At 32.3% G+C, this 26,447-nt stretch overlaps 2 protein-coding genes across 4 annotated transcripts; one reads left to right on the forward strand and one right to left on the reverse strand.

The window, feature by feature from the left end:
• The first annotated feature begins 5,672 nt into the window (after positions 1–5,672).
• Positions 5,673–15,793, forward strand: LOC102595338 (AUGMIN subunit 2). 2 transcript variants are annotated; one of them, XM_006352134.2, is made up of 7 exons: positions 5,673–5,813; positions 6,059–6,230; positions 7,774–7,899; positions 8,843–8,947; positions 12,043–12,111; positions 14,317–14,430; positions 15,251–15,793. In XM_006352134.2, the coding sequence occupies exons 2-7, from the start codon at positions 6,111–6,113 to the stop codon at positions 15,587–15,589; spliced, it is 873 nt and encodes a 290-aa protein (XP_006352196.1). In that variant the 5' UTR covers positions 5,673–5,813; positions 6,059–6,110; the 3' UTR covers positions 15,590–15,793. The 2 variants fall into 2 exon arrangements, with proteins under 2 accessions (XP_006352196.1, XP_015166317.1); XM_015310831.1 differs by having other exon boundaries at positions 6,066–6,230.
• Positions 15,794–15,865: 72 nt separating this feature from the next.
• On the reverse strand, positions 15,866–20,882 carry LOC102595898 (putative uncharacterized protein DDB_G0287265). 2 transcript variants are annotated; one of them, XM_006352136.2, is made up of 7 exons: positions 20,428–20,876; positions 19,150–19,249; positions 18,556–18,621; positions 16,952–17,069; positions 16,511–16,578; positions 16,312–16,373; positions 15,866–16,242 (listed from the first exon to the last, which is right to left on the reverse strand). In XM_006352136.2, exons 1-7 carry the CDS (start codon positions 20,625–20,627, stop codon positions 16,119–16,121), a joined length of 738 nt encoding a protein of 245 aa, XP_006352198.2. In that variant the 5' UTR covers positions 20,628–20,876; the 3' UTR covers positions 15,866–16,118. The 2 variants fall into 2 exon arrangements, with proteins under 2 accessions (XP_006352198.2, XP_015166318.1); XM_015310832.1 differs by having other exon boundaries at positions 16,154–16,242; positions 16,511–16,595; positions 20,428–20,882.
• Between the last annotated feature and the right edge of the window lie 5,565 nt (positions 20,883–26,447).

The following is a 26,447-nucleotide window of genomic DNA, read 5'->3' on the forward strand; positions in this document are numbered from 1 at the left end:
CCAGTTACATATATACAATTATTTGACAGATACACATATAGAATTCGACAAATATACATATACAATTCGTCTCTCTCCACTCTCTGCCCTCTCTTGGTTGCCTCTCTCCTCCCTCTCTCAATCTCGCTTGCCAGATATACAAATACATATGTATACCCAATTACATATATACAATTATTTGACAGATACACATATAGAATTTGACAAATATACATATACAATTCGTTCTCTCCACTCTCTACCCTCTCACGCTTGCCTCTCTCCTCCCTCTCCCAATCTCGCTCCCCTCTCTCCTCTCTCTAAGATGTAACGACGAATCATAATTAGCAAACTATAGCTATGAAACATAATTAAGTTATTTTTGAGTGGCTATATGCGAAAATTCCTCATTCATTTACCAAATATTGAAAAAATTACTTTAAAAATAAATTGATGATTTTTTTTTAAAATTTTTTTTATGCAAATTAGATTTTTTTAATTAAAATTCTTTTATTAATTTTTTTAAATCTATATTACCTTAAAAGCATGAACTCCTAACTTGAATGTTAAATTACTATAATATCCCTAACTTAGGTTGTGACTTTTTCGATGAGTTATGACTTTTCTGATTAGTTGTGATTTTTTTTCAAAGGGTTGTGATTTTTCGACGAGTTATGACTTTTCCAAAGAGATGTCACTTTTCGAAAGGGTTGCGACTTCTCGGAAAAGTCATGACTTTTCAGAAAAGACACAAAAAACACTTGTTCATATTACCCTTTGTTTACTATAAATAGAGGGGTTTCCTCTCATTTTTCAACCACATTTTTTTTAATCTTCTTCTTCTTGCATTTTAAATTTTTTTGTGTGATTTATTGTCGTTGAGTGAGTTCGAAGTTTAGCAAAATATGAGGTACCACTATTCTAATGAAGTAAATTGTTCAATCTTAAGAGAGTATATTCCTTAACCTCGAGTACTTGAGGAAAATAATTCTGATGATATAATAATTATTTTTTGGCTTAGTTTATACATTAGTATGTAATGTTCCAATTTATAAAGTTAACATGATGTAGTCTAAATTCATTTGTTTTTGTTAACAATTCTCTTGTGATGTAGATATATGTTTCTGAATATCTTTTTAAGAATTTATTAAAATTCTCAAGAGTTAGAAAATTGTCACGATTTGTTTTTTTTTATGCCCAAGACAAAAGAATGACTTTATTTATCAATGCTACTTATGTGATTTACATTGTCAGAAAATTTGCTTCAAAATAGTTATTACTATATATACATTGCCTTTTTGTTTTACTGATTTACTATTTCTTAATATTTAAGTATTTTCAACGAAGGAAAGTCTATATGACTTGTAATAACCCAGTTGAAGTTTGTATTAGTTTAATTTTCATTGTAATCTAAATTCATTTGTTTTTGTCAACAATTTCTCTTGTGATGTAAATATATGCTTCTGAATATCTATTTCTAAAATTATTAAACTTCTCAAGAGTTAGAAAATTGTCACAATTTGTTTTTTTGATGCCCAAGACAAAAAACTTTATTTATCAATGCTACTTGTGTGATTTAGATTTTTAGGAAGTTCGCTTCAAAATAGTTATTATTATATAAACATTGTCCTTTTGTTTTACTGATTTACTATTTCTTAATATTTTAGTATTTTCGACGAAGAAAATTCCATATGACTTGTAATAACCCAGTTGAAGTTTGTAATTAGTTTAGTTTTTATTGTAGTCTAAATTCATTTGTTTTTGTTAACAATTTCTCTTGTGATGCAGATATATGTTTCTGAATATCTTTTTCCAAAATTATTATTCTCCTCAAGAGTTAGAGAATTGTCACGATTTATTTTTTTGATGCTCAAGACAAAAGATGACTTTATTTATCGATACTACTTGTGTAATTTAGATTGTCAAGAAGTTTACTTCAAAATAGTTATTACTATGTAAACATTGCCATTTTATTTTGCGAATTTACTATTTCTTAATATTTCAGTATTTTCGACAAAGAAAAGTTCATATGACTTCTAATAACACCAGTTGAAGTTTGTATTAGTTTAATTTTATTATTTATTTAATAGCTAATTTTTATGAGATAAATATTTTCATTAATGCAAAACATGCTTGGTTGAATAAATTGAAAATTGTTTACAAGTATATGAGCTATATCTTTGTTGGGTGTAAAATAAACAGGTGATTATATATATGATTCCATAGATAGAATATATTCTTTAATTTTAATTTAAGTTTTTCGGTAAAAAAAGAAGAAGAAACCTTTCTCGGTTAACTATGGATAGTCAAATAACTATCTTTGATTTATGTACACTGTCAATCGAGAAGTCAAATATAAGAGCCAACAAAAAGAACGTCATATATTATATTATAACTTATAAAATAAAAATTAATATACAAAAATAGTTCTAAAAATAAAATGTAGTTGTTCTCTACATGTTCATATGACATCTAAACAGATTAAGTGGAATACACGTGCAAAACACATCTGGTTAGATGACAAGAAAAGTACACATCAAATATCGTAGGTAATATTACTGAGATACGACTAATTTCATGATTGAACCTCATCAAATTGAAATAAATATATACATTATTGCATTTAACTAATAAAATTTTTCATTGACCATCTTCATAGGTTCGTGTGAATAAGAGATATATATGAGGATCCACATTGAATATTCACAAAAGAATCTGCAATATTATTTTGTGCAAAACTTATTATTCAAATCTTCGCTTAAATTTTCTCTATCGAAAAACTAGTTTAATTAAAGACACCAAATAAAAAGGAAATCGAGACGTTCTCTGAAGATCTCATTAGGACGAGTACACTGACGAACCTTGTTAGCTATTTTCCGTTCAGTTGGTCACATTGTTCGCCGGAGATCGGACGAATTTCTGCCGTCCGATGTGAGTTCAGTTACAGATCCGAATCCCCATTTCCTTGTTTAATTCAATAATTTCTTTGCAGATTTGTATACAATTATGCTGAATTGTCACTGAAATTCATTTGATTTGCTGTATTCCTATAATTCTGACCAGTCTGATGATTTTTCTCAACTGTGTTGATGTGCAAATCAGCATTCTGGGTAACTTTGTCTATTTATGGATGCAATTTTTGATAGGAAATGAGCGAAGTGAGAGATTACAGGATAACAGAGAAGCTTGTGAAGTAGTGATCTGCTTGTATGTAATTGTTAGTTGAGATTCACACACACATGTATATAGGTTTTAGAGTATAAATTTTGCCTATGATGAGATTAATTCCACTGAAAGCAGTGTGGTTTATACGCGAAAGTTGCTGTATTCGTATAATTTGATCAGTCGGGTTGATATGCAAATCAGCATTCTAGGTGTAACCCCTTTTTACTTTTTTGAAAAAAGTAGCAACAACAACAATAAGATACCAAGTGTAATCCCACAAAGAAGGGTATGGGGAGAGTAAAGTGTGCGTAGACTTTATCACTATCTTAAAGGTAGAGAGATTATTTTTGATAGACGGTTCAAGAGAAAAACCCTCAGAGTAGTATAGAGAAAGAAATAGCAAAAATGAAGACAATCAACAGACAACTTGAATAATCATCCTAAACAATAGTCATACGAAGATTAATGATTATCAAAGTGTAAAACAATAGTCATACGAAGATATAATGATAATCAAAGTGTCAAAAATTACAAATAGTAACCAAACTCAAAGGATAAAGAAACTACATGAGCAATACGAGTAATAGTAAAGAGGAATAAGTTGGACAATGCTCAACTAACTAACTAACCTCCTACCCTAATATGTCTCCTCCATAACCTCCTTTCTAAAGTCCTATCCTTGCTAAGCTAAAGCTGCATCATGTCATGTCTAATCACCTCTCATCTATACTTCTTCGATCCTACCTCTGCCTCTCTTGATAACCATCTATAACCAACTTCTCACACCTTCGCAATGGGGAATCCGTGCATCTCCTATACACATGCCTAAACCATCTTAGGCCTGCTCGTAAGCATTTCATTTGTTTGATTTTACGAGATGTACAACTTTAATGTTGTGCTGGCCTTTTTCTGCTTGATTTTTATTTGCAGCTGTTGCTACTATTAAGTTTTTTCCCTGTCTCCAAATTCCGAGAATTAAATTTACTTTTTGTATTTCTTGAAAGTTATACACTTTAGACTAAAGCATTCTTTTGGCTTTTATCTAGAAAGAAGACATGATCTTCTTAATTGTGAAGATGAGAAGATATTTATCTGGTATGATGAGTTCGGTATGCTAAGCATGTATTTACTGAAACCTTTTGAATTACAATTTTAGTCTCCACTTTTAACCAAAGACCTTCTTGTACACGTCCTCGAGGGCAGTATTCATGTCAAAGAATTCTTGGTTTAATATGGATGCAAAATAATTATACAATGTTGAATTAATACTCAATAAAATTAGAGTGTTTGTTGTTATTTACTATGCTGGCGGGAGGTAATAGTACTTGGAAATAGTCAAGGTGTGTGCAAGTTAGTCCGAACACCACCATCAATTCCTCATAGAAGGTGATCTTCTCATATGTTTCATGTAGGACAAATCTCAATTGATTATTTCCATTTCTTTGTGTAGATGTGGATAAATCATATGTGTTCTCACTGTTGTATTACTACCCAAAAAGTTTAGTGAATTTACCATTTCATGTATTTTAGTTTAGTATATGGATTAATATGGATCATGTTAGTAAAGATTCACTGCAAAGTTCATATAAATAGTCAAGACATGCATAGGTATCACGGTTGTGGTTAATGGTTCTGCACAGTTGCAGATGCAAAATAACCACTGAAGGAAGGGGTGGTTCTCTCCTCTCTTAACCAAAATCTCGAGTTTGAATTTGGTAATGAAGTCCCCTTCAGCTGGGAGCATTTTACCGATTTATGAGTTGATTTTCGTTACTAAATGCTAAAAAAGGTATATTGCTTTTAAGTAGTAGCCGAAGTTGTTTTTCAAAAGGAAGTGGTTTTTCTCGTATTTTTGGAACCTTGGTCAAGCACAAACTCCTGCTCGAATATTGACAAAAGTGTTTTTCAAATTTATTAATCAAACACAAATTATGACTCTTCAAAAGTACTTTTCCAGAAGACACTTCTAATAAAAAATAACATATTTTTGAAGCTTGCCAAAGAACCTATGAGTTTCGAATAATTAAATTTAAGATTCTGCTAACATATCACCAAAGATTTTGGATCAAATTTTAAAAATTACCTTTGAATATATGTTTGGCCATGAAATTCTATCTTTAAAAAATTTCAACTTCTCAAGAACGGTCCTGCACAAGTTCTTAGGTTTTCAGGACTTCCAATCACAAAACTTCAATTTTTTTCTAAGTAAATCCATATTCAAACACATAATTTAAAAGTATTTTTAACCCCTTTTTCCCTTTAGAAAATGAAATCTTTGTACTGTCTTTCTTTCTCAAAAAAAAAAAAAAAGCTTTTATATTAATATTAGTGAAAAAATTAATTTCAAATGTTGTGGAGAGAAAATCATGTTTCACCATAAAATTTTAAAAAATTCTAAAACTAGTTTTGAAATTTGAATGATACCCAAAAGTTATTTTCACTCCAAATCACTCATATTAATAACTAAACACAACTTCAATTTTTTATATTTTATTCAAATTTCATGGACAAATTTGCCCTTAATTTTGTCTTTCAGAAACAAAACATAAGAAAGCAAAACCCCTGAGCTTCGTACTTTAATCGTCAGAACAGCGAGAAGACTTCTTGCCGGTGAAGATCGGAGGTTTCGCCGGCGCCGGATTTTTTCTATTTGAGACTTCGAACTTCAAGTATGTATCCCTCTCTCTCACACACACAGTGTAATTTTCAATTGAACGGAATGGTTATAAAGGGGACATTAAGTAGTTAGGGATTGAAATGGAGAAAAATGGTTATGGAGGATTCACGTAGCTGATATTAACTAGTTTGGGAGTATTTTCCGTCCGATCCCTTTGAACAATCTGGGCCGCTCATCTTTATTAATTCATTTCCTCTCACGTGCTCATCCCTTTGCTCTAATTCCTAACATTTGAAGTTGGTAGATAGTAGAAGACGTTGTAGAGAGAGAAAAAACGAAGCAAAATCCGATGATGGGAAGCGATTCAACATGGGTAGGAAGAAAACCTATGAGACGACTTGGTGGAATGTCTGATGCTCTCTCCATTGCTGCTGAATTGGGCTTCTCTGTACCTCCTCCTCCTTCCCAGGTTCACTTTTTTTTTTTTTAACTGCCCAAATGGGTCTTGTATTTCTGATTTTATTGGGGGAATTTCATATATATAACTTTGGAATTTTGTAGTTCGATTGTTGTAATTATTGTAAATGAAGAGTTGTTGCTGAATTCTCATTTTAATGTAGATCTATTTGATTGTGATGAACGCAAGTTTAATGTGTTTTTTTGGAAGTTACATTTAGGCATTTAGGGTTTAACTAAGGGGAAATAAAATGATTTAAAAAGGGCTTCAACTAAAAATGATACGCAACTGTACAATGTTGCAGAGAAATGGGGGGAATTTACATGGTTTATCTTAAGATTCTAGAGGATTTGTTGGTGGACGGGAATATTTGCTTGTAGGCTAGACATGTGATACGATTTGGAAATAGAGCACTTGTTGGTCAGATTATTTCATGGAATTTTCCTCTTTTCATGTGTGCTCTTTCTATATACTACAAAACCATTTTAAACATCCTGTGTATTGGAAAATCAAGGCTTTACATTTCTAATTTTGAAAGATCGGGACAAGGTGGAAGGAGTATTGGTGACAATCTGCAATGGTGGTTGACAAGGGATACAGTCTCCTTACTATTTTTGGTACTCAGTTGACCACATACCTACTAGACAATATTTCTGCTTCTAGGAGCCATTTGTATCAGTCCTTGGATATCATTTTCTCTCAAGGTCATAATCACAATGGTTGCTCACTCAAAGAGAAGAAATATAGTTGCCTAGTTGACTGGAGGAGTAAATTGAGGCAACTAAAGTATAGTCTAAAATTCATAAACTAGTTGTGCAATGGCATTAATTTGGATAGGGATCAAACTCAGTTGGTAAGTATATTACATGGTGGTAATATTGCATCAGATGCCTACTTCAATTTCGGCATGGTCTTGCAATGAAAACGATACTAGAATTTAAATATAGGTTGTTACTTGTACTTCCGTTACTCTTTTTTGGGCCTGCTTTGGACTATTTTCCCCTAAGCTAAGGGTCTATCGGAAATAACCTCTCTACCTGTGAGGCGTAGGGTTAAGGTCTACGTACACTCTACCCTCCCAGGACTTCACTTTGTGCGACTATATTGGGTATGTTGCTGTTGGTGTTGCTCGACATGCTACTATGTGGATTTATCGTGGTGTGCATAAGCTGGCTCAGTCACTACCCATAACAAAAGGAAATAGAAAAAGAAAGAGAAGTGTCTAGTTGGTTTTTGCTGGGAAATGAAAATTTCATGCTACTGAAAAAGAAAAAAATAGTTTAGGTGATTTTTAGTACTGCAGTTTATCTATGCTTTCATGTTTGTTGACCTTTCATCGTTGCAGATTGCATTCCTTTTCCCAACTTTTTTGTTTTCTCTATAGTTCTTACACTATGGGGATACCCAAAATTTGTGCATTTGTATTCGAATGGCTTTCAATATGCCCTTGCTTCTCTCTCTGTTCATCTTCATCTTTATCGTTCTTTGTTTCCTCTCATACTTTGAGACTTATTTGTATTTATTGATTGGAATTCAACAACATCCCCTTGTTTAGGAGGAGATCCAAAACTTATCCACCACCACTGGCGAAAATGGTGATGATTTGATAAGGGTCTTGAAGGAACTTACTGCTGTTCAAAGGAAGATTGCAGATTTACAAGTGGAACTTCAAGGTCGAAAGGTAACATTGTTGTTATTCTAATGATTTATCTATTCTTTGTAAGGTTTTACATTTTCCTTAAAATATCCAACATGATGTGGTACTTTAAATCTAGTGAATGCGCTTCATGCCTTTGTGAATATATATCACTTTAACTTTTTAGTTTGACCCTAATATACTAAATGTTCTATCCATTTAGACAGGGCATGGATACCCTATTGTTCAAATTAATTTGAGAACATAAAAAAGAGAACATCCTACGTTTTAGAACAATGTTAACAAAAACTCACAGCATATACAATTATTTGGTTGTGTATTAATTAATACTCGTTAGATATCGTTTTCTATTTTGTCCGTGTATTCAAGTGCATAAATAGCTTGCGCACTATAGTTAGAAACTAGCTCACATTGGGTTGGCAGCTTAGTTTAATAGTTTGGTAATTTGGTCAAAATGGGTGACCATTAAATATTAATGCAATGAGTTTTCTAATGAGCATGTACCTCTAAAATTTATACTTGTTTCATCTTGAGAAAACATAAGTTCAGTAGTATCACCTGTCTGTGTCTAACTTAAAAGCAGAATACTTTACTGAATTCTAGATTCGACTTGGATCTGCATGAACATAATCTGGGGTAGGATCATTGCAGTTCAATCATTCAATCTCCCGACTCCCGGGTGATGTACTACATTAAGGAAAAACCTAATATTTAACACTACAAAGCATTTTGATTTGATCGGGCACAGAGAGGATTTGCCACTTCCTTTGCTATAAGTTCAACTCAAACTGTACTTTTTGTGGGTCTTCAGCTCGTGTCTCTTCATAGTGGACTCCTAGAGTACTGCATTGGACATTATATATTGAGTTTACAAGGACTAATAATTGTGATTCATCACCTGGTTACCTGAAAATTTACTCTTTTAGATGGTATCACGAACTAACATAGTACTGTGCTACAACTTTAGGAGGACAAAAATGTTGCTCATCTGACACATGTCAGTGAAATGGAAAAGAAGATTGAAACATTGCAAAGGATTACTACTATTTTGAAGGACGTTATTCAGAACAAGGTAATTGACCTAATCTAAATTTTAACTTCTATTTTTTGCATTGTCTAAACATGAATATGATTGTTCAAGTGGTTGCTGATTTCTGTAGATTTTGTTCGTACTGAACAAATAAGAGACGTATTCATGAAAGGATAATTTGGAATAAAGAACTTTGTTTCTGCAATATTTAGGAAAGACTGAAAAGGAAGAATGATGTTGGTTTTTATATGCATGTTTTTTGTTTGCGCACAGCCATATTCATGAAAGTATTACAGCTGTGCTTCTTTGTGCACTTTTTCATTCTTGCATGGGGGAATCAACAGTAGAGAGAGAATGTGCTTGTTTGTGCTGTGAGAAATAGATGGGAAAAATATTATTGAATTGTGTTGTTTACTTTATTACACTGAGACCCTATTTATAGACCCTAGAATACAATCGTTTACCAAGTAGGATACTATTTAGTATTCCTATTTCTATTTCTATTCCTATTCCTATTCCTATTCTAATAGAATTGTATAAACCTATTCCTTTTCTAATCGGATCGTATAAATCTATTCCTATTCTAACAATCCCCCTCAAGCTAGTGCATACAATTCATGTACCTAGCTTGTTACAAATGTAATTTACACTAGGACCGATGAGGGGCTTGGTGAGATATTTGCAAGTTGATCACTCGACTTCACAAAATCGACAATCAATCTCAATGTGCTTGGTCTTCTCATGAAATACTAAATTTGATACGTAATGCCGATAAAACACAGAGTGATAAAATTACAGTGTTGGACTTCCCAAACCAAACTTGCAAAAACTGTTTCAGACCATAGAGTGACTCACATAATCGACATACAAGGCAACTAAACTCCCCCTGTGCAACAAAGTGCTCAAAATCTAGTATAAAGTATATGGATCATGTTGGAATCAATAGATGAGTCGATATTAAACAAGTCACCAAAAAACTGGCCGATGTATTAGATTTGATGGCTAAAAGTGGTCACAATCTAAGAAATAAAATTATATGGGTAGGGTCGGAATGATGTCACGACCCAACTAGAAAATAGAAATTATATAGGATAGTTCGAATTGATGGAACTACCCCATTGAAAAAGAGAAATAATATGGTAGGGTCGGAATGATGGCACGACCCTACTGAAAAAGAAAAATTGTACGGGAGGGTTGGAATGATGGCACAACCCTACGCAAATCAGATTTGAGGAGTCACCGGAAGACGAATGGAACTATGCAAATCAAATCTGAGGAGTCACTGAAAAGATACGTGATGCTATGCAACTCAGTTATGAGAAAATAGTTCGGAAAAATCCACGGTACTACACAAATTAAATATGAAAAGTAGTCCGGAGAGATGCACGGTACTACGCAAATCAGATATGCAAAAAAAGGTAGTCACTGAAAGGATGGCACAGTGCTACACAATTATATATGAAAAAGTAGTCACTGGAATGATGGAATGATGGCACAGTGCTACACAAATTAAATATGAAAAAGTAGTCTCCAGAAAGATGGCACGGTACTACAAGTTAGATATAAGAAAGTAGTCACCGGAATGATGGTACGGTGCTTACATAAATCAAATATGAGAAAATAGTCATCGGAAAGATACACGGTGACCCAACTTTTGCTAACATAATTGTTGGCCAGACGGGCGGCATATATGAGTAATAGCCGCCCGCTGGCAGCGGAAGCTCTTTGATTGTTTACCAAGATCGTAGAGGCTCTGATACCATGTGAGAAATATATGGGAAAAATATTATTGAATTGTGTTGTTTACTTTATTACACTGAGACCCTAGAATACAATCATTTACCAAGTAGGATACTATTTAGTATTCCTATTTCTATTTCTATTCCTATTCCTATTCTAATAGGATTGTATAAACCTATTTCTATTCTAATCGGATCGTATAAACCTATTCTTATTCTAATAGTGCACTCTTTCATTCTTCCATGGGGGAGTCAACAGATAAGAAAGAGAGGCAAAAAAAGAAAGAGGTAGTGGTGTCGTGTCCTATGTTGGAGTTATACTTAATCATTCAGGTCTATAAATGAATATCGCAAACTGGGACTGAAATCCTTAACATACCCACTAGGTTAAGTCATGAGCCTCTAAGAATACTAAAAATATGTTGTTGGGGCATTACCCCAAATACTTAAAAGTTTAAAGCAATATATACAAGATTGAGCTCCCACCAAAGTGACTAGTGAAAGTGAGTTGCGCTGAAGTCTAACCAATCTGATCGTGCCTGGAGTGTAATCTGTAGAATCTGCATCCAAGAAAATTGAAGTAGGCCCTCACAGGCTAAGTATCTCCGATAGGATACCAGGAAGTCTCATAGACTATTTCCTCAGCGGAAGAGAACGAAACTTTTGGGTTAAAGGTACAAAATAGCAAGAACAGGAAAGATCACATATGTTGGAAACTGGCATATTCGTCTAAAGGTAGCTGATAACTAGAGACTGCATGCTCACTATATAACTAGACTATGAATTGAACTGTAAACTGAATAACTGGCATGTACATGAATGCGTAGATACTTTTGAAAGCAAATGATTTTCGGAAAAAAAGTTTTAATGTTGTGACCCTATGTATGTTGAGATCTGGAAACACACATGGAGGGGGGGGGGTCAGCCTATCCCCTAAGTTGGTGCTTACGAGCATGGGTAGCTAACCCGGCCCTCGTGGCTCTCACACAAGGGGAGGTTGGCCATTTCTCTCTTCCGAGTCTGAATGTGATCACACCAGTAGCTAAATTTGAACTGAGCTTAAACGTGACAATGCAATGCATGTGATGAGTAATGGTTCATGATTCCTGTACCATAATATTCTGAAAGCTGAGTATATAAAGCACACAAATAATGAAAAGTATCTAATAATACATGTACAACTCGTACTTTCTTACTTACAACTGAACTAAATGAGAATAGGGTGGACTGAGAGCTGATTCACCAGGATATTATCTCTGGTATTTTATCGAACGTGTAGGGTACACGGGTTCTAGAATTCTCATTAAGTAAGTTAGTAAGCTTTAACTTATCATTTCTTTTTCGATGTTCTTCATTTTTCTGCTGTGTTTGCTTAAACCTCTTCTGTGGGTCTTTTAGGACCGCATAATTGCTCGCCTTCAACAACCATATTCATTGGATTGCATTCCTGTTGAAGCTGAATATCAGGTTTGTTACTTGCCAACTGTATAAAATTAGTTTATCTTCCATGAATATCTAGAACTTGAGAGATAATGCTTGTCCATATATATACTCTTTTATTTTTTGATCACCGTGGTTGTCCATATATATGTACTGACTACCAAAGAGTTTTAATCTCATTTGCAAAAAGATTATTTTTGCGGAAGATTGGGAAAAAACAACATAGGTATGTGAAAGAATTTTCACGGAATATTATTTGTCCATGAAAGACCTCATGTGTCTTCAGAATTTCAGCCACCCTTTCAATCTCCTAGTCATATAACAATCTTCTAAAAGAGATATCCATTCCTGTTGACTCCATGCATCCTCAATTGTAGCTTCAGGTGTAGACGCCAAACAGAACAAATCTGGATTTAATTCTTTTAAAGGACCATGTCCTAACCAATTATCATTCCAGAAGAATGTCTTCCTTCCTTTCTCTGAACTCAATGTTTATAGCAAAGTTCTCCCAAAATTTCCTGATGTCTTTCCAAATACTAACCCCAAAAGAGGAATTCACTGGTTTAGAGCACCAATGTCCCAGTTGACCATATTTTTTATTTATTGCCTTCCTCCAGAAGGCATTATTTTCAGTACATATTGTCTCCATCTTTTCCTATGTAATTACACACAACAATGTTATAGAATTCCTACATCTCTTTTTTTTTTCTGGGTTGATTGCTTACCATTTCGGCAACATTATCCAGACAATTAGTAACTACCCGTCCCGGGTCTATCTTTAGTTTTTCATTTTCAAAATAAGCAAACTATAAGTTACTTTATCACCCCGAGTTTGAGGGAGCATGATCAAAGTCAAGAAAGAAAACCTATTCATTCTTAATAGTTACATTAATCAGAGAGCAATTAGAAGTGTAGAATATTCATAATATTTATCCTCAAAAAAAAAGTGTAGAATATTCAATATACATATGTCTCATAATCAAGAAACACAAATATTGCGAAACTTTTGTACCTGAAAACTCTTATATAAGGAGCTCTTTGATGAGTTTTTAACCAGTTAATTTGAACAAGATTTTTCTGCTACACCACACCGTGAGTAATTAACTCTGATTTTTTATCACTAAAAGTTGCATAAGCTAACTTATCAAAAATGTGAAAAAAGGTATGAGTTTGTCTGGTTTTACATTAGTTCTCTAGATTGAAAATTTCCTGTTATTATGCCAATACTCTTAATTTAATCTAAGCTCATGTTAATATCACCTGGTTAGAACTTCTTAAAGCTGCGGTGTTTACCAAACATGAAATTATAAAACCAAATTAAGTGTCTCATTATGTTTTGAAAATAACTCTATTTCTTCCCTGATGTGATGCTTGTCATTGCTATTCTTATCAACAAGAATGAGTATTATTTTCATAATACCAAATCTCTAATTCTTTATTCTTTTGCTACTGTGTGCACCATTGCTACACAATTCAAAAGCACTTCAGCATTGACAACACAAATAAAAAAACAAAGAACAGCAATTGATGAGTGCACACACTGAATGTAGGGCACTTTGCCAAAGAGCTACTGCTTAGTCCTTGTCTTGTAACCCTTTGAAACTTAAACACCCGGTGAGAAAAACTAAGAGGAGGAGATTTTTTGATAACATGATGATAGTGGAATAAAAGATACACCTATTTATAGTTGTAGGATGCAATCTTCAGTACCCATTATATGTTGGTTCTATGTAAAGAGAGAAGCATGAGAGCATTTGAAGGAGTAGATAGTGATTTGGTTAAATTGCAAAGTAGTCCTCTGCTTATGTTTCTTTTTTGTGTACCCTTGAGGTTCCTATATGTATAGGTGATTGGATTGCTTTCTTAGAGAACCATACATATTTTGGTGTAGGTTCTCTATGTTTTGGTATATTGCTTGTACTTGTTTATGAGGTTCTCCGCCACCATTAATAAAAAAAATTACCTTATCAAAATAAGGATAACCTACATCTTATATTTAGTTGAAAGAGGAACTAACCAGATACCATCATAATATTCTTAATTACATTAACACTTCGCTTCTAACACACCCTACTGTACATTATTTACCTTGTAAAAATAGAATCACGGTAGTTGCACTTCGACTGATACCCAGATGCTTCTATACCACTCTTTAGCTTTTTAAAGCTGTTCATTTAATCATTCAGATACGTATCAAGCCAATAGATGTCTTAATGAAATTGAATTGTGCAGAAACAATTTTCAGAATTGCTGATGAGGGCTGCTAGTGATTATGGTGCTTTAACGGCCTCCGTAACAGATTTTCAGTGGAGTCAGAATTTTAAAGAACCACCAACAGTATGGGGGGTATGCACTTCTTCTTTTTTCAATCCTGCTGATTAACTTTTTCTTCATATGTTGCCAAAATTAAACTAATTTGTTTTAATGGTTTGAGTTTGAAGCATATAATATGTTTTGCGTGGAAGCTATTATCTTATTTTGTATGTTGGGTTCTTGTATAAAGAGTAAATGGCATCATCATGTTTAGCATATATCTGTCCTGTTGACAGTCAGGTCCTTGATGATGCTCATGTTTTATTCCCTATTTGTCTGGTGCTAGAAAATATTGAGTTTCATTTTGTGGAAGGCATGTCACTAGTTCTACATACACTTTGATGGAAAGAAAATTGTAATACTCAATAAGGAAAAAAATAAAATTGTATGTGGTGTAGTTAGCAGGAGCTATAACTGTCAAATAGGGACAGAGATGTATGATGCAGCTAGATGTTAGTGTGTATAGAAGCAACACATGTTTGTATGTGCACTCAGGTAAGACTGATTCAAGTTGTAACTGCAAAAGGATTAAAGGATATAGGAAATTGCATGCCTGGTGAGTTGGAACCCTCAAAGTCAATGTTGCTTTAACTTTCCAAAAATGTTGCTACACTGGTGTTAGATCTTCCAAAAATGCACTACTTTTTGGAATATCCGACACGAACCCATCGATATTTTTGAAGAGTTTGAGGAATATAGCTCAAAGTACACAATGGGATACAAAATTATTCCTCTCAAGAGCCCTCCCGAATTAGTCATGAATTCACATCTATGGATAGGAAAACAAGGTTAAATATTTTAGACATATACCAAATTGCATTTGATATTCAAGTTTGATGTTTAATTAATGTAGGAAATGCTTCGTCCAATTCCTGTTGCTTTGGCTTCTAGCACCCGATTCTTTGAAGCCATGTCTGCTATGAGAGAGTCAATTGCAACACTGCATGCTTTGAGAGTTGGTCATTCTTCTTCCTTGTCTACAACACCAAGCAACAATCCTTCTCAAACAACACTTGGAGATACTGATTGCGTGACTCCTCCCCCATGGAGAACAGAATCAAGCTTTGATGATTTAGCAGTTGGAAACCTGAGAAGGCAAGAAAGTGAGCCTCAAGAAGGTAGTGAAATTGAAAAAGGTGATAGTATGAGCCACAGGAGATTGTCATGGCCTCCTTCAGTTAAAAACATCTGACGGGTTTATCCCCATTTCCATGAATTTGTTGTTTTGGTTCTCTTTGTATTCCTGACGGGTGTGTTTTTCTTTTCATTACTCGATTGAAGGAGATCCCTTTAGTGAATTTCCCAGGACATCTGTTTGGTTTTAATCTTGTAAATGTATTCCTTAACTGCAGCAATTGCTGGCACTGTCCAAAATGAAAAGATGTTTTTTCACAGATATATTCATTCTCCAATTACATATAGACTTTCTTTCTAATTGATGATGGTGACAAAAGATAAAAGTGAAAATAAGCACACACTTAAACCTGATGGTATATATGAAAAATCTAAAATACTGTCGGTGTATAAAACTTAAAACTCTATTTTATTACTGTACAAAGGTCTTTACCAGGGAAGGGAGCAATAAGGCAAGTATAGTATGCCCAAAAATTGTACATGAAATCAGTCAACTCTTTGTTCCTTCTTTCTCTTTCTCTCGCGATAGAGATGACATTTTTCCCTCCATAAAATCTGAAGATCAATGACCATGAATGCTTGACTTTCTATTGCGAGATCATCACCCCAATGCATGAGTTGAGGGGGGGAAGAATGGAGTTTGCGAGTTCTTCATTTAACTTAACTGGGAGTGGTGGCATCTGCTTCAGCGTGCAGGACGACTCATTCAACCTGTAAATAAAGAACAAAGGTAGAATATAAAAGATGTAAAGGGACAGGCATACTCAAGAGGGAACGTACTTATGTAGAATCTTGAAGATGTTATCTCGAGCTTGACACAAAAGTCGAGTATTCTCGTGTATCTGCAAGAACAAGAACGAAGGTCTACTAATTAAAATTTCACAATGAAATATGATTAACAGTAGGCAACTTGCAGACTGTTTAGTAGTTATTATTTGACAGTTAGAACTTAGAAGCAAGAAACTGAAATGATACTTACTTGATGTGTAACAAGATTTGCAGAAATTTGTTCGAAGATCCGGGCGTTTTGATGAATAAGCTGTGTGGCTGCAAAGAACAAAATTCTGTTTTTTTTCAGAATAAAAGAGGTTGGAATTAGATGATAAGAACATTAACTTGAGATATTAGGTGTTTGTCCTCAAGCTGATATCTTTCTTGTAGTTATAGATCTCTTTTATACAACAAGATGATAATATTGTGTGGATATATCATATAAAGATTGTGTTTGGTCAAAATATTTTCTCTTTGAAAACAAGTTTCTTACACACAACTTAATAGATTATTTAAGTTTCCATCACTTCAAACATTGAGAAAGAATTTAAAATGCAAATATGGAGTTTGTGATTATTAACACCAACAAGACATAGTGTTCACATAAAATGAAAATTCTTGCTGGCAATTCTTGAGAAGTAAAACTGACCATGGTACGATGCGAAACCTTCACTCTTATTAGAAACCACTCCTTGAGTGTATGGAGCATAACTAGGCTGCTGCATTACCACGGGGGACGATACTGCAGTAGGATCAATCAATTTTTCCTGAGAAAAGAATAATTTTAATTTTACACATTCATCAACACAAAAAGGACCAAAAGCAGCAGTGACTGTATAGGAAATATATATATATATATATACATATATATATATATTATTTTAGTTTGTTCGTGAACTAACTAGGGAAGATAAGCGAATATTTATAATTAAATAAGGTTACTGGACTAGAAGAATATCTATAAATACGTACGTACATACGAGAAGCCAAAATGCAAGTCGAGTGAAGTGAATAAGAAACATTTTGTCTGCTCGACTTCAAGCTAAGAATGAATTGATAGTGTTTTGAGCTGTTGTATTGTAACAAGACTGACCAAAAGAAGAAATCACACATCTCATTAAAGCAAGAGCATCGTAAGGAAATTGATCCTTTGTAGCCAGCCTTGAAACGTCTTGTTTACCTAGCCATGGTTAAAGGGGATAGTATCTTATATGTCGTATGTGGTCTAAGAGCTAATTAAAAAGGTCTAATCATGCTACTGAAACAACATTCATGTACCATACATAAAAGTTAGACAATTGTGATTAACGGATCATAATTCATAGCTACATCAGGGATTGCACTCTGACTACACCTTGATGCGGACTCATCATCTAAGTCTTGCATGTTAGACATCGTACTAGTCATGAATCATGATGTATATGTATGATTAAACAAATATATGTTTTTTTGGGAGAGAGATTTGTTCTTTTCTTACAAATGATTTCATTCCTTGAGTCGAGGGTCTATACCTCCACAAGGTAGGGTAAGGTCTGTGTACACACTACCCTCGATCCCCAGAACCCACCTGTGAGATTACAATCCCACTGGGTATGTTGTAGTTATAGTTTTGTGCTTTTCTCCCTTCCTCTCCTCCAATAATCTCTCGTTGGATCGATCAGATGTGTCACCATATCCTTAACTGCAGTACTACCAGTCATGAAACTACTATCGGAAGCTGAAGGATAAACAATAGACCGAAGATAAGCATCTAGAGAAACTTCTCTGGCTTGGAGATAGATAAGGTATCTCATTTTCTGTTGAGATTGCCACGAATTCTAAATTATCTTACCGGACAAAAGAATATAGGCTTCTCTGTTGGATCATGCTGCGTTTCACACGTGAAATGAAGCAAGCATGCCTTGTAGAAACTTCAATGTATGGGAATACAATTCATAAGATGCTATAAGTGTGAGAAAGCAGAGGAGAAACCGGATCTCTAGCTCCTACACTGCTCATTTGTTAACTTATATACACCGATGACATAAAGAATGTTTACGCAATCAGTGTACTTTTAACTTATTTCCCTAGTTCCTAATCCCACATATTATGGACGGGTTGCTAATAGTTAATTCATCTTTTGATTAACCTGATAATATAAAAGTTCTTTTATATATAGACGTTAAACTCTCTGGACTCATAAAAATGAGATGGAACAGATTACAGAGAGGGAAGACAATATTAATAACAAAACATAAAAAAAAAAGTTCTTACCTTTCTATCTTTATTTTTCTTCAATAGATTTGCATCATCTTTCCTTCTCCTGCTGTTTTCCTTTTTCTATAACACAGTCAATACAACAACACAAGAAAAGAATTTGAGAATTATACCTAAACAATATAATTTGTGACACCGTTTGACTTAACACAAAATTTAAGAAAGAAAGGAAAACTTTTGAAAATTGTGCGGCTATAAAGCATTTCATCAAGGAGATATTTGAAGTTAAATTGTTTCTAATTATAGAAATGTGACATTCTTTTTGAGACAGAGGAAGTATATATATGTCAACTCTTTTTAACGAAATACCTACCACTTTACGTATTTTCACAATACCAAATACGTTTTGAATTCAATTAACAGGAGGACTATTTTGTGGTTAAGAATTTCTATGTTTTTAGTACTAGCTACGACTTATTTGGAATTCAGGTATAGTTGATTGTTTGATGTATGCTTGTCTATATTTTGTTTTGGAAGTAACAAATTCAAGATTTGTACTTTTTTTCTGGTTATATTTTGGTCAAGTATCAAGTTCAGGTAGACTTTTGAGCTAATATACTAAAAGTGCAGCAGGTAGTATAGAACACATACCGTGGTCCATTTGCATCGTAATGCCACATCACGAACAGTTTTGTTCTTCAGTGCAATTGCAATTTTTGCATAACGGGATATGCTCGTCTCAGAGGCGTATCTGCAGGTATTTTGGAGTTATTGCCTTGTTATACGCGGTATAGATAGAGCTTACAAATAAACTCTAAACCTCAAGTAAATTGGCTTAGAACAACAAATAAGAGACCAAAAAACTTTGACAAGTTACATAATAGTTAATAACGAAACATCATCCTTTTATCTTTGCTTCTTATAATACTAGAAGTTAGCAGATCATATTATGAGTCAACTAGTAGAAGTTTGATGCGTACAATAGATCCTTGTGGTCAGCCCTTCTCCCGACCCAAGGGTGGACCTAGTCTATTAAGAGAATTAATGTGCATGTGCACCAGTTAATCTCCGAAAAAACCATATGTGTACATACCTTAAAGAACTATCATATAACCCCTCAAACATATCTGATTAGGGAAGCTGGTCATTGTGCTCCTTTGGCTCTTGATGCCAGTGGGTGGCTCGAGTTTGAACCTCGGTGACAACACTTGATGACAGAGCTATTCAAATTCTTCTCCTAACTTCAATAACTCTATATCGTAAACTAACAAGGATAGTGTTCTTGATTTTCCGCGATGCTCTCATTTTTTTTCCCTCTCGTCTCACATTTCCCATCTCCCTAAAACAGTTGTGCTTGACTTCAATTCCTAATTCCTCACGGAGAAATCTCAAGCAAGATGGAGTCAGCTATATACGAATCTTCAAAGATTGTACCCTTACAAATTTCACATGCAAACATTTGACTATTTCATCAGTACAACAATCACAAAGATTAGACAACCACAACAACAACCAAATAATTTGACAAGCCAACATAATTGGCCACAAAGGCAAAGCTATCTCTATCGAATAGCTTTGGTCCAAATCCTATATTTATATTGAAAAAGTAAAAATTATTAATTTAGAACTCAATAACTTCAAGCTACTAGAATCCCGAACCTATACCTCTGACTAGCCAGCCCCATAAATAGAAACAACGTATCATTGAATATGTACAAATCATTTTAGTCCAAACCCTATATTTGTATAAAAAAAAATTCATCAAATACGTACAATTTATTAATTTAGAACTCAGTAACTTCAAGGTACTAAAATCCTTTCACACATAAATTTCAATTCCTGACTCCGCCTCTAAATAGAAAACAACATGTAATATCAAACTCAAAACATCAAATTGACTACCAAAATAAAAAAAAAAGATTCACTTACTTTACCAAGCCTTCCTCCAAAGTAGCTTGTTCTTCTGGAGTCCAATCCATTGAAACTTGATTTTGTTGAAAATTTGTAGGTGAAGATGAACTGTCTCTTCCACCTATTGAATTATTATTATTATTATTATTATTCCCACTACATGAATTTGTAACATTCATATGTTGATTATTCCCTTCTTTAATATTCATATTTTCCATTAATCACATACCACAAAAGGAAATTTCCTTTACATATAAAAACAGAGAAATTCTGTTTTATTTTCTTTTTATATGCAAAAAAAAATGTATCAACAATGATGTTTGGAGACTTAGAAAAAAAAAAAAAAAGAGTTGAAGATGGAGTTGAAAGATATTATGGTGAGATTATTATTCTTTGACAGATGCATGAGCATAAAAAATAATGAGAAAATTCAAAGTTATTAGAGAATGGAAAGAAAGAGAGAGAATAAAAAAGGAGGGAATCTATGAAGGATCACACTTAGTATGACAAAAAGGTTGGTTGATACACAACTGAAAAGCAAAAATAAAAATAATAATAACATGCTAATGTAAATACAATTTTGTCTTTGTTTTTATGAGAATATAAAATTGTAGAGAAAAAGAAAGGGTTGTTGTGAAAGGTATTATATAAATATATATTACAACAATAATATACTCAGTAGTTAATATAATTCCATAAATAGAGCATAGAAAGAAAGTATAGTGTACGTAAATTTTATCTGCACTTTGAAAGATAGAGGAGTTGTTTTCGAAAAAAAAGCATGTCAAAGCAAATCGAAAAAAATAACAAAAATGAAGAAATTATAACAAAATACTATAGAAAGCGTGACAAAATACTGTTGAAAGAAACAAAACTAACTACAATGTTCTAATTGGCTCAACTTGTTACCTAAAACACCTTTTGAAACTCCTTTACTAGTAAACAAAGTGGCTATATATATATGATTGATACAAAAACTAAAGTATCAAAAAATCAATATAGTAGTTCTAGACATAAACCAACTTATTGGCCAAATTGTGACAATAAATTAGTAATACTTGTAAATTTCAATAAACACAATTATTCATAATATAAAAATAATGACTTGGACTCACAATCTCTCATGAACTTTTTGTTTCTAATACCAAACATACATTTTCTTATTTATTTTTAAAATAATGAATGATGAAAAGAATCAAACTTAGAATTTTTGTTGTCAACAGACATGGACACTCTGGAGTCTGGTACTTCATTAATTATATAAGTACTTTGTTTCAAAACTTGTACTAATAATAAGGGCAGAGTCAAATAAGATTAAGGGGATTTATTCAAATTTATTCGATAAAAAACTATATTGTATATTTAAGGTAAATATTATTGTTTCAGATGTTGAATCATTTTAATTTCTTCGTATTTTGAACTTTCTTAGTGAAAATTTTAATATCGCCATTGTATATGAGTATATAAGTATTAAAGGATGATAAATTATATTTTAATTAATTATTTTAAGGTATGTTTGTGTAACATGCGTGGAGGTGGGGGGTTGGGGATTGTCAGTATATTTTTGAGAGAAAAATAAAGAAAGAAAGGGAAGTGGGAGCTGACGCACTGACAGCTTCTCACTCACTTCTGAATTCCCTTTCTAAAAGGCATTTAAAGGCAAAGTTTCTTCTTTTTTGCCTTTAACTTTGAGAAAATGAAAGCTTTATTTACACAAAGAGAAGGGAAATAAAAAAAAGTATCTTGTTAATTAAAAATATGGATTAAAAATGTCATTTTCTCCAATTTGATCCAAAAATGTGCCAACAATTAATATTTTAATCTAAAAATATTCATATTGTTACTTAGTGGGTCAAAAATGTCATTTTCCTAATATGGTATATATGTACACACATAATTAGTGTATATTTTGTAGGAAAAATTACTGAAATACACGTCTTATATTTTTCTTATTTCCAATATCCCCTTCTATTTCTAAAAACCTCTAAAATCCCTTATTTCTTTAATGTATCTGAGCTACATATTAATGTATCCGACCCAGTATTTAATGTATCCGAGCTACATATTATGTATCCGGTTTATTTTATGATGTATCCGAGCTACATATTATGTATTCGAGCTAGTTTTTAATGTATCCGAGCTATATATTATGTATCCAATTTGTGTTACTTTTTAAGGGATTAATATAATTACAAACTAAAGAGGGATAAATTATAATTTCATATTAAAACTATGTGATTCCTAAAATTTACCCTATTTTGTACTATTGTGGGCGATGGGCCAAAAATGAAAAAAAGTACATTGAATTAATTATTTATGTGCAATGAATATGAATTTATGGTAAGTTTTATAAAGTGGTGTATGAGGTTAGCTATGGTGGGTATGATGCGAGATAGAGATAGAACGAATACGTATTGTGAAGAGGTGATTGGACATGATAGGACAAATCTACAGCTTACCGAGGACATGACATTAGATAGGAGAATATTGAGGTCGAGGATTAGGATAAAAGGTTAATAAGATGTTGAGCGTTGTTTAGTTTATCTTATCAGTATTGTTATTATTATAATTTTTCTGCTATTACTATAAGTTGTTTCCTTTGCTTTTGTTATCATATTATTTGTTGTTGCTAACTCTCCTACTTTTTTATTCTTCTACTATTACTATATGTTTTTTTCTTTGCTTCTATTATCATATTCTATTCTACTTTATTTTTAGCATGACTAATTCACTACTATATTTCTTTTTAATACTTGATGTTGATATATTTTACTTGAAACAATGGTCTATCGAAATCGTTTCTTTATCTTTACAAGGTTCAGGCAAAATTGTGTACATACCACTCTCCCAGACTCACTTGTAAAATTATACTAGTATATTGTTGTTGTATAATATACATTGAATTAGTGGACCTATTTCTTTGGTCTAGTCACCTTGTTAAGCCCAAGTTGCCATCTCATTCTGGAGGCTAGATTGATGCTATGTTTCAAATGATGTGGTATACCAAGTTAACATAGAAAACCAATAGGATAACACCACTTGCCTAGTCAAATCAAAAAAGATAAAAATATGCCAGGAATACAAGTGACATGTTTCGGTCAATTAAATTTTGCTCATTCATAACTTCAATCTAATTGGTTAGAGATTCAAGTCAACCAATTAATTCAAATGAGAATTTGTCCTTATTACAACTCTTTCCTCCTACAACTATAAATAGAGGTTATTATAATTCAGAGAATACTTCAGAACTAAAATAAAAAGTCAAAGTGAGCTCACTGGGGATCAAATTATACAAATTTCTCTACAACCTGCAAAGATTCGAGTGTTCTAAATATATGAAGATAAAGACCAAAATTGACGATCAAACTTAAAAGGCTAATGAATTTATTTCTGCAAGGAAGAATTGGAGGAGTTATAGAGATTATAATATTCATTGTATATATTGACATAAATTACTACATGGCTTGTTACAAGATTCTTTAGACTTCTTTATTTTCTTGACGCGACTTTAATTGTCTATAAATTTTAGCATGCACAATAAATAATATCTACCGCTTATCAAGGGGCGGCGGCTCAATGCCTTTGAAAATCAGGCGTCCGCCTTAGACCTCCAAATTTGAGGGCTCTCATTTTTTTTTAGTAATAATAAAGTTATTCTAATTTTTTAGTTAAAAAAATAATTATATTGTGTCATTTCAATTTATTTGTCTTACTTTGTTTAGTTCATTTCGAAAAAAATATTTTATGTTATTTTATTTTTGTCATTTTTTAATTATAATTTTTTACATGTCATGTTTAAGACCATAAGATTTAAAATCATTTGTACTTTTCGAAATTTTGTTAGAATATATTAACAATTCTACATCTTGAAAAACTATTTTTTTTTTATAAATAAAATAAATAATAATAATTAACACCTTTGATTTATTTTTGATTTTAGATCACTAATAAACTTAAGTTGTGTCTGCTCTTATCTCTCTTCTCCTCTAGGTTTAAAAATATCAAGATGATTGCAACAAAAATCAACCCCAAATCTAATACTATTGAGTCATCCTACTCCTAAAGAAGGTCAAAAGTTACCTTGGCAATTATTGGTCAAATCAAAAGAAGCACAGTTGAAATGTTAGGACAACAAGTGCTTCAAGTGTCATCCAATAAACTCATGATTTCACTCATCTTCTCCAAACAAAGTGAGATTTTTTTTTTTCATGCATCCTAAAAGAGGGGAACAACATTGCTATGATGGTTGAAAGAGCTTTGACTTGATTCAATCTGTCAAAAAGAATGACATTGACTATCCAACAACCATTTCATGCAAAAGGATGATACTTCCTCCATTCCGTTTCATTTTCTATAAGTTAGTTTGACTTAATACATAATTTAAGAAAAAAAAAAAATTGGAATTTATGGTGTCAAATAAGTGAAAAATGTTTGTGTGATTATAAAATTATTTTATTAAGGATAAAATTATTTTATTAAGGATAAAATTATTTTATTAAGGATAAAATTATTTTATTAAGGATAAAATTATTTTATTAAGGATAAAATTATTTTATTAAGGATAAAATTATTTTATTAAGGATAAAATTATTTTATTAAGGATAAAATTATTTTATTAAGGATAAAATTATTTTATTAAGGATAAAATTATTTTATTAAGGATAAAATTATTTTATTAAGGATAAAATTATTTTATTAAGGATAAAATTTATATTTTAAAATTAAATTCTTCGTAAATATAGAAATGTATCATTCTTAGCTTTTTGGAACTAAAAAGAAAGAGAGTCATATAAACTGGGACACAAAAATAATATGTAATTGGAGCATATAAATTTCCTATCAAGGTATACTCCCTAGTCAAAACTCTATTCAAATAGTTATCCACATGAACATTCTTCATCGTCCATTAAGAAATACAATATTAACAATGAGATGTTATTGTTATATTGTCGTACTCCCTGCATTCCATATTAATTGAATTTTTGAGGTATTTCACACCTTTTAAGAAAAGTAGATTAAGACATAAATTGAACATTGTTTTTCATTTTACCCTTATTAATTATTATCAAATTTATTATTAAAATAACTAAATATTAATTAATCACTAATTACAATACTAACTAATGAAGGGTAAAATTGGAAGAACACTCTAAAAGTAGTCTTGAAAATTGAACAATTAAGTTAATTTGAAAATGAAAAATACCTCAAAAATTCAATTAATATAGAATGGAGGGAGTAGTAATTGAAATTTCAGAGACAACATTTAATCATTGTGTTTTGGGGATGAAAATTGGATCATAAAAAGTAAGGAAAAGAGCACTTGTACATCAAAAAGGAAAATTATTTACAAGCGGTTATTCTTTTATTTTCATACCCCCTCGTTTTTAATTACTAATGCTTCTTTATTGCTTAATACTATTAGAGTATATATTTACTCTGATGGCATCAAGGAGGAACATACAATGTTTCAGTAAAAAAACTAATCAATTACTGTTTGATACCATCAGAGTATATAGATACATCAGAGTATATATATATATATATATATATACACACACACAAGGGCGTAGCTACCCTTTTCCTAGGGTGTCCAATTGGACACCCTACGTTGGAAAATTACATTGTATTTATAAGAAAAATGATACTTTAAATGATTAAATAACACATTTTGGAGACCCTTGAAAAACAATTCTTAGCTCAGTGATTTTAATCGTTTAGTTCAAGCTAAGTCCTTTGCAACCTGATGTGTGCGAGTTCAAATCCCTTAAATATGTTATTTGACTTTTGATTTTTCTTTTCATTAAAAATTTAAATAAAATTTAGAAGGAATTATTTAATTTAAAGTTAATAAGCAAATTCTATTTATTTATTTATTTATTCCATAAAGCTACTAAAAGTGAAAAGGCTTCCTATAAAATTTCACTTAATATAACTCGTTCGATTCTACTCTTTATTTTTCCTTTCTCGTTGTTAGTTATCTGAAGTTCGTAAAATCTTGAAGCATAAAAGTTATTTCACTCTAAACTGGATTTTCTCTT

Source organism: Solanum tuberosum, unplaced genomic scaffold, assembly GCF_000226075.1.
Source record: "Solanum tuberosum cultivar DM 1-3 516 R44 unplaced genomic scaffold, SolTub_3.0 scf00147, whole genome shotgun sequence".
Taxonomy (NCBI): Eukaryota; Viridiplantae; Streptophyta; class Magnoliopsida; order Solanales; family Solanaceae; genus Solanum; species Solanum tuberosum.